Raw genomic sequence first — 13,398 nt, 5'->3', positions numbered from 1 at the left:
AAGTAAGATGATGGAAGGAAATATGTCTATTTCTATTTACTTTTATGTCATTCTTTTTGAACATTTATTACTCTGTAATTCTTTTTAATATACATAATATATTAGTGCAGTAAATGTATATAATCTACAAAGGACTTAAAGAAGGCCAGACACAAGGCGAAAGATACCATAATCATAAATGAAAAGTTTCAATATTATAAAGATAATTTCCTAATTAATTATTCTTTAAAATCAATGCAGTTTCTATCTAAATCTCCAGTGCCTTTCAAGGAATTGTAAAAACTGATCTGAAAGTGAACAGTCAAGTTACTTTTGAAGACTGAACTGGGAGTGAGGGCTTAACCTATGAAATATCATTTAAAAATAAAGGTATGATTATTAAGACAGGCTGGTATTAATGCAGACACATATATGAACACGGATAAATCTTACAAATATAATGTCAAAGGAAAAAAGCAAATTATAGAATGATACATAACCATATGCATTTTTCAGACAAAAGTATATAAAATAAAAGCATAATAAACATGGGTGTGCACACGTACATGTTAGGATAAATAAAAAGGATATTTGGGAGCAAAAAATTAGAACAAGCAGAGGTACAAAGAAGGTTCCACATGTAGAAATTTCATTTCTTAAAATTAAAAGTACCTGAAATAAGTGTGCAAAACATTTAGAAATGTTAAGTTTGGATGATAGGCACGTAGATGTTTGTTATACTATCTTCTTTACTATTGTATTTCATAATAAAACAAAATTATATTTTAAAGACCAAGAGAGAATTTTATATATATAGGCTATGAAAATGACAAACTGTTATTTCCAGAAATTCCTTCTGGAGGCAGCATTGTATATTTTTTTAAGCTTGCTAAATATATTATAAAACGTGCCAGATGCTCTGTTATAATAGACAAATACATAACAAACAAATCGTCTTATTGGTAATAACAAAAAAATTATAAAACATACCTCTAAAAATTGTTGTAAAAGCCCTTTTTAATACAGAAACAGTAAAAATAAAGCAAAGCAAACTGGCTATTAAGAAATGTTTATTCCTTTAGAAATAATTTAAATATTCCTTATAAACTTTCAAAAATTTCCCTTTAGGTTTAATATTTTTAATGACCTGTATGTGTCTGAAAATAACCAAAATACAGTTCTTGGGTCACTGAATGCCAAACATAATTAGAACTACGTGTGTTTTATAATTATTTTTAAATTGTGTCAGAATAAGTCTGGGGATTGAAAATACACTGCTTTTGTTTGTAGACAAAAGGTTTGAAGTGTGTGTGTTGTGTGTGTGTGTGTGTGTGTGTGTGTGTGCAAAATGTTTAGGGAAGGAGATAACTTACTTAAAAAGCAAGGTTTAGGAAAAATGTTAAGGGCAACTTTAGCTGTAAAATGTATCGTATATAGAGTTCAATTATATTGTGCTTTACAATTGCCTTAACTGTCCTCTTTATTACATAAAATAAAAATCACATTTTTTTCCTGTTCCTATTCAACAAAAATACATGTAATCCATGCATTTCAATATAAATATGCAATTTTAAGCAGTTATCGTCGAGTGTTGACAAGAATTAATTGATATCAATATCATTTGACTCTGGGCACTTCTTAAATAAATATGAAATGGTTAGTATAGAGGTTGCCTCAGAACAAATAAAATGTGATGTCAAGGTACATTAAATAAAAGCCTACAGTTATACTACTTACACACAGAGAAAATCCTTTTCATTTTTCTATTACATTGTAGATAAATGTCATGATATCTTTAGAGAAAAATTAATTGCCCTACATTTTCTTAATTATGTATGCTCATAGCACCCTCTAGTGGGTGAGATAAAGCAGACAAAGGAGATGAAAAAAATCTGAAAAAAATTCACAGCGCTCATTGATTCATGCATTCACCAGCAGATATTATTTACTTAACCCTTACTACATGGAAAGCACTGTGGCAGGTGCTGTCCAGGACTTGGGACAAGGAAATCAGGACAAGAGAGAGGAACAAAAGACCTATAGAAACAGCATAGGGAAAGAGAAGGGAATTAAAACAGTGAAAGTCGAATCTAAAATGTAAATCTTTTTCATTCGTAAAAGAACTATATCTGTATTTTAAAAAGACTTTAGAATTGGCTTTATCATTACATTTATTTTTGAAATAAGCTAATCAATGCAGATAAAATCAAGGAAAAGCATCAAAAATATATTTTCAACAGTCAATTTTCTGATATGAAAGGTATGAACACACTCATAAAGGACAAAAGAGTACAGTTATCACCTTCCTTGACCTGGACTTTAACCTAATTTATTGAGTTGGGTGGGCTTCTTTGTAACACAGTGTAAAAGTGGAAATATTTCCTTCTCCAAGAACATTTATTTGCAAAAAAGAAACCGGGCACTAAAATTCAGATTTAAAAAAATTACAATTCACTTTCCCTATTTTCTTCCCATAAGTAGGTTATATACCTCCCTAAATGTAGGATGGAAGCTATTTGCAATAAAGAAATTCATTTCTTTATACTGCTTAAGAAGATTAGCTCTGGAAACAGACATACATTCAAATACAGGCTTCACGCAAGTAAGTGCGAAATCTTGGGCCTCTGAGTGCCTCAGTTTTCTCATTTGTAAAACAGAAATGATGATAGTACCTACAGCACAAGACAGTGCTAAATACATATGAAGTGCTTTAACAAATGTTACTATTATTATCATTATTATCAATGACAGCATTCTTTGCAAGAAAGATTACTTGCAAATAAATGGCATGGTAAAATGAAGAAAAATATTCCTTAAAATGTTACTAATAAGCAAGAAGTGCCAAAACTAAGCAGCGTTATTTTACCTAGAAAACTGCATCTCAAAAACAGTGAGCAAATTCTAATAAACTGTATGGTATACACAGACAATTTATCAATATATTTTAGAGGTGGATTAAAAAGTTGAAGACTGGATTTTATCAAACCAAGTAAAAGAGCTTATCATTTAAGTTTACAAATATTTTATACATCCTTTGTTATTTTAAAGCAAATTTTATGGCAGAAAAAAATTTTTCTTTCCATAGTAAAATTGGGCACAGCTTTAAGATGTTCAGGAAACATTCTTTAACTTTAAAAAAGCTGTTCAAGCCATTATAATTTAATATATCGTCTAATAATTTAAATACACATTTTACAAATTAAAGAAAAAAATTAATCTGGAGTTAATTTCTAGACCTCAAATATCATCTAACATGTGATTTACCCTAAAATTTATAAAAATACAAAAGAGCAAAACATCCTTGCTACACAACATCACCTTTAAAGATTTGGCCACTTGAACATGGTTGTCATAGACTAAAATGTCTATTGTCAGATTCTGCACCCGGTGGATGTGACTTAAATCACCTTCAAGAACAAGGTCTTGTATTAAGACTCTCCAAGATGGGAATGGGGTCCTGGTGCCATCCCATACCTGCATAAGAAGTGGAACAAAAGTTTAATGATCTTTTTGTAAAATTGTGGAGGCTAGAAGAGTTTTATTTGCTGGTAACATAGCTTAAAAGTAATTAAATATATTCCCCCAAATATCTGTTAAACTTTGAATATGATGTATATTCTTTCCTGATTGTAAAAGGACTACATATGTATAGGTAATGAATAAAATGTAAGGAAAAAAATTCAAACAGCTATGAGCTTGGAAAAACTATTAACATATTGTTGAATTTACTTATCTTTTTTTTCTTCTATGTAGTTATAATATATATGTCTATTTTTCTTTTTACCAAACTGGCATTCTATTCTGCTTTTCATTTCTTAATTTATTGCTGGGCAGTTTTCAGGCAATTTAAATATTCTTCTAAAATAGGATTTTCAATGGCTTCACATTACATTATAGATGAAAACAAATTTATTAAACCAATCCCTTTTTTGGCCATTTGTTTCAAAATTTTTGCTATTTTAAATAATTTAGTAATTACCATCTTGTATATAAACCTTTACAAGTATCTCTGCTAATTTTCTTAAGTATAAATTCCTAGCTTTTAGGGAACTAATCTGACCTCTGCCCATTTTTCCACTTTGTTCTGATTTGGAAAAGGCCTTTGAAAGCACAGATATGAATATTTTGTTTATGTTAGATGTTATGAACACAAGTGAACTACAATCATGGGTGATGGAAAGGGAAAGGTAGGTTGGATTGCTATTTAAGTCACCTTGAGGTAGGGATGGGAACAGGGGCCCAGGACGAGTATGCACTATCCCATCCTTAAGACCTCAGCTAGCCTGTGCTGTGCTAGGGTTGGAAGAGATGAGCTTGAGGCTATGCTATGCTATAGAAGGGCTGGACAAAAGACATTTGGAGAGAGGTGAGAATGCCTCTGCATGTCAGAAGTTTGGCTGGGTAAGAGTGAACAGTCTACTTAAATAGAAAACACCACATTTCCTTTTCTTTTTAACTGTTATTTTTTTTTAATTGAAGTATAGTTGATTTACAATGTTGTGTTAGTTTCAGGTGTACAGCAAAGTGATTCAGTTATACACACACATAGACACACACACATATATCTTTTCCAGGTTATTTTCCTTTATAGGTTATTACAAGATATTGAATATAGTTCCCTGTGCTATACATAGGTCCTTGTTGCTTATCTATTTTATATACAGTCGTGTGTATCTGTTAATCCCAAACTCCTAATTTATCCTTACCCCCATCCTTTCCCTTTTGGTAACCGTAAATTTGTTTTCCATGTCTGTGAATCTATTTCTGTTTTGTAAATAAGTTCATTTGTATCACTTGCTTAGATTCCACATATAAGTGATATCATATGATGTTTGCCTTTCTCTGACTTACTTCACTTATTACTATAATTTCAAGGGCCATCCATGTTGCTGCAAATGGCATTATTTCATTCTTTTTTTATGGCTGAGTAATATTCCACTGTATATATACACCACATATTCTTTATCCATTAATAGACATTTAGGTTGCTTCCATGTCTTGGCTATTGTAAATAGTGCTGCTATGAAAATTGGATGTATCTTTTCAAATTAGAGTTTTTGTCTTTTCCAGATATATGCCCAGGAATAGGAATAGGATGCTGGATCATGTGAACTCTATTTTCAGTTTTTTAAGGAACCTCCATACTGTTCTCCACAGGGGCTGCACCAATTTACATTCTTAACAACAATGTAGGAGGTTCCCCTTTCTCCACACCCTCTCTAGCACTTGTTATTTGTAGACTTTTTAATGATGGCCATTCTGACCAGTCTGAGGCAGTACCTCACTGTAGTTTTAATTTGCATTTCTTTAATAATTAGTGATGTTGAGCATCTTTTCATGTGCCTGTTGGCTATCTGTAAGTCTTCTTTGGAGAAATGTCTATTTAGGTCTTCTGCCTATTTTATGGAAAACACCGCATATCTGTACAGGTATCTGCCAGGGTCAGATTACAGAGAAAGTACTGAATAATGTTGGTGACAGTGCTAAGTTGTAAATAAACAATCATGAGCTTGTGTCACTCACTCTGTTTCCTAAATTATTCAAAGAACCAGGACAATCACTTTGGGAGTAGTAACATTATGTCGCATTTTTCTTCACTTGGAATTTGTTCTTTCATTTTGTGTACATGTTTTTGAGACTTTAAAATGGCTTTACAGACCAATCCGTAAGTCTTCTGAAGGAGGGGTTGAGAGAGTAGAGTATAAGTCAGACCTTGTGTTGAAATTCTGGAACTTTAGTAATCTTGTATCAAAACTTAATCTGTTAGGTATCTGCATATTTTTTTATACAGATCTAATCCTTTTTTCCAAATAGATAACAATCACCATTTAACAATCCTTTGCCAATTTGAAATGTTAATGTTATTTTTATTATTTTATAGCAGCACGGGGACAAGAGAGGAAGTCAAGGAGAGAAATTTTTTTTACTATATATCACTTTAAAATATCTTTTAAATTTCTGGGCAATGTTAAAATTATCTATCCCAAAATTAAATACCTTATTAAAATACTACCTTATTAAAATACTACTTTCTATAATTGTTTGTTAATTTTTCAATTTCTTGACTTGAAAGATTATTCTGATATGCTATACTTTTTTTTCTTTCTTTGTTCATGAAGACATTTAAGGCTCTAAATTTTATCTTTGAGTATACCCCCAACCATAGCCTTTAATCTCTTCTTATCAACATTATAGTCTTAATAACCTATAATTAAAATTAACTTCTTTTAGAAACAACAGTATGTGGGGGAATCATATCTGCTAGAATAATTAAAATGAATGTATTGTAGTTACTAATAAAGAGACCAATATTAGCATCATATCTCAGTTGAGACAGGAAATAATTATGCTATATTCCATGCTGACCAGAACTCATTTGGAGTAAGGTCTGGCTCCTTCTGTTTTCAAAACAAAATTTTAAAAAATTATTCATAGTTTGGGATAGGAAAACCAATTTCAGAAAAAAAAATCACTTAAAATTTGACTTCCCATAGATAAAATGAGCAAAATATTGCTATATAGTCCTCTCAATATATTTTTTGCTATGCATATAATACATTTTTAGTATATAAATGAAAGCACATTAATCACTAAAGAGAATATTGTGAATTTCTATATCAATAAGTATGTCTACAATGTCATTTTATAGTCACACAGTATTCCACAACACATAAATAATTCACAAAATTCTCTATCGCTAGTATGCGAGTTTTTTCTGATTTTTGTTACTGCAAGAAATATAAGGATAAATATTCCTTTAAAGGCATTTTTCCACATTTTAAGTTATTACTATAAAATAAATTTATGAAAATAGAGTTTGAGACGAAGAGCATAGAAAGACTTTTGAGATTTCTTTTAAACTGTCCTCAAGAAAGTCTTACTAATGTAATTTCTTACATTCACTTCTGAATGCTGTATTTTAAAATAATATCTACATGAAAGCTGTTTTTATTTATCCGAAAAGGCTATCTATAAAAATGGGATGCAGGCATGTTTTCTTGCTTTAGAAGGAAAATGTAGATTCAGCTACGTCAGCTAAAAGGTGGCAGGTTTTATCTCAGAATTTAAGAATTTACGCTCAATACAGCAGCCAAAAGGTGGAGAATACTTCTCTGCACAGCTGATTTGTTGTCATTGGAAGTGTTCAGTGATTAGCAAACACTCATTTGTTAAATATGTCACTTTGGGCATAAAGTATGACTGGCTGACCTCCTCATTTTGTTTGGATGATTTTATGTTGCTTTAGCTTCAATTTTGTCATACTTAACTTATTTATGTTTTTTTATAGCATGCATTTACTTTTTCAGAGTATTTCATGTGTATATAAATATGTGCTATTTTCAACTTCAAAAACTTTGTATTTTATTCAATAATTTCTATCTTCACTATTCTTTAATATGGGCAAGGTATAACTGATAATAATGCTAAACCCCAATATTTGTCCAAGGGCCACTGTACTCCATTTCCTGTTCCATCGTTCCAAAGAGTCAGAAGCTAAAGAACCAGAGAAGCAGGGCTGAAGCAGTGTTTGTTTAAATGCATCCTGCCTAGGCTAGGTAGGTGAGGATGGTATCAGACAACTGCCCTCTCCAGAAGCTATTCATGAATAAATTGGGATAGGTGTAAACAAAGATTAGATGGGTCTTATGTCACTTTTTTTCCTACAGATTTAAGAACAAAATAAAATATAAGAAGAAAAATAAACACTTCAAAACCATCCATCATCTACCTATGAAGCAGACAGTGAAATAACATGGGAAGAGAACCCAACATCAGTGGGCCAAGAAGAAGGCAAATGAGTGAGAAGGAAGGCTACATCTTGATAGGGAAACAGAAATATGCATTTTTAGAGCTGCAACTTAAAAATAGCAATAGAAAACAACTCATTTTGCTAGTACTAATAAGAAATATATAAACACAATATAAACAATACTATATTTAAAATGTAGATCTGGTAATACTATTTTTCTCTAGAAATACAGGATAAAGAAGAGAAGTTCAAGAGTAAAGTTGCATAGAAATTACAGGCTCATTAAAAATGGTTAGATTTTAAGTTCTTAGTACACAGTATGCATATTTATTCCACCAGAATGCTGAAAATATAAGCTCTTTACAGGCTTATAGGTCATGGTAACTTACAAAACAATTTCCAGTATTTAAAAATATCTACCTGTGCTCGCTTTGGCAGCACATATACTAAAACTGGAACGATACAGAGAAGATTAGCATGGCCCCTGCGCAAGGATGACACGCAAATTCGTGAAGCGTTCCATATTTTTTTATAAAGCAGAAACTAACACACCATTGTAAAGCAATTATACTCCAATAAAGATGTAAAAAAATGATTAAAATGATAAAATAAATACATAAATAAACTTAAAAAAAAATCTACCTTTAGAAGAAATGATGCTCCATCCACTTCTGCTTTGCCTAAGAGCTGACAAGTCAGGTCAAAATACTGCATTGGCTGGACATCACACAATTTCACTAATGTTGAAGAAGGTGAAATATGAGTAGATGCCCAAACACGTAATGCTTCTACCATTTTGTGGTCCTCAGCGGTGAAGTTAAAACACTTGCTTGAAGTACGAGGTATGATAGGAGCTCCCAAAGTTCCCTCAAATGTTAAAGACGCAAAGCCAGAGCTGGTGATACCCTGAGTCTCCTTTTTATATACTTGGATCTAAGAAAGTGGCAAAGTAGAAAACAAAACAGAAACAAACAAAACAGGTTTACTGATCCAGAACCTAGGAACTGGAAACACTTGTGAGATTATAAAATCCTGCCAGCATAGTTAACAGAGGACATAATTCTTTAAATATTTCATTTAATTAGCATATGAAATTATAAAATCTACTGGGCTATATCAAAATCCACAAGCACCATGTAAACCGTAAAACACTATGCAAGATTATTTTTATTTTTTAAAGAGCTAGGTGGCAGCCTCCCTAATACTATCAGGCTTGCAGTTTTACTAACAAAACATTTATTAGTTTTTTTATTAAGGTATAATTCATAAAAGGATAATAAGTAACATTTATGAATATTATAGGGAAAACTAGAACACTTAAAATAAAAGAGTTTGAAGTGAGTAAAATGCAGCTGAGGCTAAGGGCTCATCAGTCTGACTGAGACAGCTGGGATATGTCTTAAAAACATTGGCTTTCTGAATTTCAAGGCTCAGTTATTAGATGCACATGCATTTATGACTGTTACATCTTCTTCATAAAGCAACCCTTTTGAACTTATGAAATACCTCCTTTAGTCTCCTGTAATACTGTCTGATATTAATAAATGTATTTATATATTTACTGGAAATTAGAAAATATATTGAACTGAAGGATACTTAAGCTATGATGTGCTAAAACTTGTTGGATATAACTAAAGTAGTATTCAATACATAGAGAAAAATTTACAGAAATAAGTGAGTATTTTACAAAAGAAGAAAGGTTAAAAATCAGAAATTTAGGCTTCTATCTCAAGAAGCTGCACAAAGAATATTATTTCAAATCCAAGGAAAGTGGAAAGAAAACATAATCAAGGTAAGAGAAATAGAAACATACAATAGAGAAAATCAAAGCTAAAAACTGGTTCTCTGAAGAGATTTGGAATTCTCTTATATCTCTAATGGGAGTGTAAGTTGGTAAAAAACACTTTGGAAAACTAAAGGCTAATATATGCACAACCCTGAACTCACGAACCACACTCCTTGGTATACAATCAACTGAAATGCATATATATCAATATATACAATATATAATGTACAATATATATTGTATATTATACATATACAACATATATTATACAATATATAATATGTAATATATATTATAATTACATATAAATGTATATATTATATTACATATAATTATATATATTCAGTAAATTATATATATTATAATATACAATATATAATATATATAATATAATATAATATATAATATAATATATTATAATTATATATATTCAGTAAAATGTATGTACTAGACTGTTTATAGCAGCATAATAGCCTCAAACTGAAAACTACCTAAACGACCAACAGAATAAATATATAAATTCTGGTGTATTCAAACATTGGCTGGACAGAATACCATTTAGCAGTGAAAATGAACAAAATAAAACTATATGTAATAGTACAGTTGACTCATACAAGCATAAGCCAGAAACTAAAAAAAAACAAAAACACCCCAAAAAACTATAGTGTATTTCCTTTATATAAAGAACAAATACATATGAAACTATATATGTTGTTAGAAGTTGTGAGATTATTTACTCTTGGCGGGGGGGAGTGTGAATGACAACCCCAGGTAGGGGTACAAAGGACGTTTCTAGAGTGTTAGTAACATGAGCATGCTAATACTGTGAAAAGAGAGATGTATATTTTACTTCAGTTAAACAATAGCAAGAATTACAAATACAGTTGGCCCCTGAACACGCGCGTTAGGGGTACTGACCATTTGTGCAGTTGAAAATCCCCTTATAACTTAACAGTCGGCCCAAAATCCCCTTATAACTTAACAGTCGGCCCTCTATCCTCAGTTCAGCATCTATGGATTCAACTAACCGTGGGATCCTGTAGTACTGCACTGTTTACTACTGAAAAGAATCTGCCCATCAGTGGACCCAAGCAGTTCAGAACTGTGCTGTTCAGGGTCAACTGTACTACAGGAAACAGCAGTGTGTGAGAAATAAGCTATTTTTTTGAAGTTTGGATAAGCCCGTAATATAGTGCTACAATAGTAATATTTCTAGTTCTCTTTATCTTTAAGCAAATGTTCTCCAATATTCTTCTATTCTCAGGGAAAAGGCATTAATAGAGCAAGAGAGTTGTTTCCCACCATATCTTAAGACTAGAAGACATCTGGACTATTGCACTCATTTATGAGCATCAGTGACCATGAGGACCACAGATAAACTGAAGCAATAGAAGAAAAGACAACCAAGATAGTGAAGGGGTTGCATGAAAACCCATGTAACAAAAGCAAACTATGAAGGGACTGAAATGTTTAAAACCTAAAAGACTGAAAATATTAAAGGGTTAAAAAGCTGATTTTTAAAAAATCACATACCATTTAATAGCTCTACCTTTTTATTAAATGTTTTCTAACGGAATGCAACTAGTTGGAATCGCGGCAGCTAACACATTTCTGTGGAAGGATGTCAGGTAGTTTGCTCAAATGAAGAGGTTTCCTAATATAAATCATTTGAAGTCTGATACTATTTACATTTCTTCTTGTCGCTTGAAATGCCTGACGTCATGTTCTAACAAAGCAACCACATAATTAGTGTAACTAGTTTTAGTGAGCAATACAGCGTTCTCTTCAAACAAATATAAGTTCTAAACAGTATGAATTATACCTTCAGCCTGTGAAAGCGAACAATATCTCCATTTTTATAAATCATTGGAAGGGCTTCATAATTTCCACTAAAGAACAGGCAGGTTAACTTTACATGTGTCTGGTCCACAATTGTTACAACTGAGCAATAATCTGGAAAACACAAAAATATTTTACCTGACTTTTCGTATTTCAAAGCATTTGACAAAATAATACTGAGTTCAAAACACCAAACATTATTCTACCCTTTAATCAAGTCTTCTAAGAATAGGATCAAAACATAAAGAAATTTTCTTGTCTCTCAAAATGCACTGCCAAATTATTTTGCAAAAGTGTTCCACAAAAATTCATTTTAGAAAGTTTAATGAAACAAAAATAAAAACCACACTTGTAAATTGTCTGGAGGTGTAATAACTTTATTACCTCAAAGTTTAGAAACCATGAAGCAGATAAACATATTCAAATAATATAATTTCTAAAATAAACATAATTAAATTTAGAGTGAAAACAAAAAACTAGAAGATATTTGCAGCAAATGTGATGAAGAGTCAATATACTGCATAAAGATACTATGAAAACTGGTTATAAAACCCAGATTTTACAGTAAATATCGAAGTCAAATGAACAAACAACTCATAGAAAACTATATGAGAACAACTCAAAAGGGAAAATGATGATTTGCTGGTTATCTATAAAAGGTTACACATTAGAACGAGAGCAATTTTATATAATTTAAGCTGGCAAAAAACCCCCAGCAAATTTAATGATAGTTGGGTTGCTATGAAAACAAGTAACTTCAATCACTGGTGGCAGCAAAAACTGTAGTTTCAGAAAATTGCACACTGAGAGTGTGTCTTGACTTCCTTCCTTCTCAGTAATATACTCAAGGCAGTATAGACATAGAAAAGGATAAACCCAGAACAGTGAAGGGAGAGGAGAGGGGAGTGAAGGAGAGGGAGAGACGATATCAACATATTTCAGGAAGTTGGGAAAGTAAATGGTTAAGGGGTCAAATGGACAGAGGAGGATGCATCCGGAAGATACTCTAAAGTAGCTACAGCAAAGATGGCAGCCATTGGGATTAAGGGTGACAGTGAAAAATAGAGCCAAAATCAGGGCTCATGAAAAGTTTACACATAGGACAACTGTTTCAATGAGCACCCACCCTAACCCTCACTCCCCTTGAAAATAACTCCAGGTAGGCAGGTAGGGTATCTCAGTGTTTAACACCAACCCCTTCCTGCAACACAGGCTGCTTTCCAAGGAAGTTTCACTGATAGACCAGGAAGTGGTAAGGCTTCTAATGAGGGTGTTAGCACCCAGAATAAATCCATCTGCATTATCATATTAGGGGGTCTACAGTCAGAAGGCTCTCTTCCCACCCACCTTAGACTGACACTTTCAATCAATGTGCCCTATGTAAGTACTATTTGTCTCTGTCAGATTTCCAATTCAAAAAAAGAGATCAAGTTGAAAAAACAAACTCATTATATACAAAGCAAACAAATGTCTACAACCTAAAATAAACCATAGCTACATTTGTAAATTTGTAAACAGTAAGCCATTACCAGACACAGAACAATAACGGATAGAAGGAAGGAAGGAAGGAAGGAAGGAGGGAGGGAGGGAAGGAAGGAAGGAAGGAAGGAAGGAAGGAAGGAAGGAAGGGAGGAAGGGAGGAAGGAAGGAAGGAAAGAAAGAAGGAAGGACACTGGGGAGGGGAGGGAGTGGAGGAGAAGAGATGAGTGGAGAGAAAGGGGGAAGGAATGGGGGAAGTGGGGAGAGAGGAAAGGAGAGGGGAGAGGAATGGAGGGCAAGAGGAGAAAGAGAAACCTGATTCTGTGAGGAGGGGACAACAATTCAGAGAACATAAAAAAACTTTAAGAACAAAACCTTAATAAGCATCTTCAAAAAGAGTAAAAAGATATTACATCTTCGTCTCTTGATATACAGGATCTACTGGACCCAATTTTAGTTTTGGAGTTTCCATTTTCAGTAGTTTTAACTATTTGTAAGGAGTGTTATTTCAGGACATTTTTCTTTCTTAGAAGTCTTCCAAAGATTAAAGATAAATTTTACTTAT

General features: G+C 32.3%; 1 protein-coding gene and 1 non-coding gene across 3 annotated transcripts in view; one reads left to right on the top strand and one right to left on the bottom strand.

Moving 5' to 3' along the window:
* POT1 (protection of telomeres 1) overlaps nt 1-13,398 on the bottom strand; it is an 81,598-nt gene that overhangs the window by 27,154 nt on the left and 41,046 nt on the right. For both annotated transcript variants that reach the window (XM_027102052.1, XM_027102053.1), the window contains 3 exons: nt 11,338-11,468; nt 8,372-8,662; nt 3,298-3,453 (listed from right to left, as the gene is read on the bottom strand). In XM_027102052.1, the coding sequence (XP_026957853.1) occupies nt 3,298-3,453; nt 8,372-8,662; nt 11,338-11,468 (578 nt within the window). The remainder of the gene's footprint in view (nt 1-3,297; nt 3,454-8,371; nt 8,663-11,337; nt 11,469-13,398) is intronic.
* Nucleotides 8,152-8,258, top strand: LOC113618609 (U6 spliceosomal RNA). The gene has a single exon (XR_003432046.1). It is a non-coding gene; the product is annotated as a U6 spliceosomal RNA (small nuclear RNA).

This window comes from Aethalodelphis obliquidens, unplaced genomic scaffold (assembly GCF_003676395.1).
Source record: "Aethalodelphis obliquidens isolate GAN/ISIS:26980383/991018 unplaced genomic scaffold, ASM367639v1 scaffold5, whole genome shotgun sequence".
Classification (NCBI taxonomy): Eukaryota; Metazoa; Chordata; class Mammalia; order Artiodactyla; family Delphinidae; genus Aethalodelphis; species Aethalodelphis obliquidens.
This window is presented reverse-complemented; position numbering and strand designations above follow the sequence as displayed.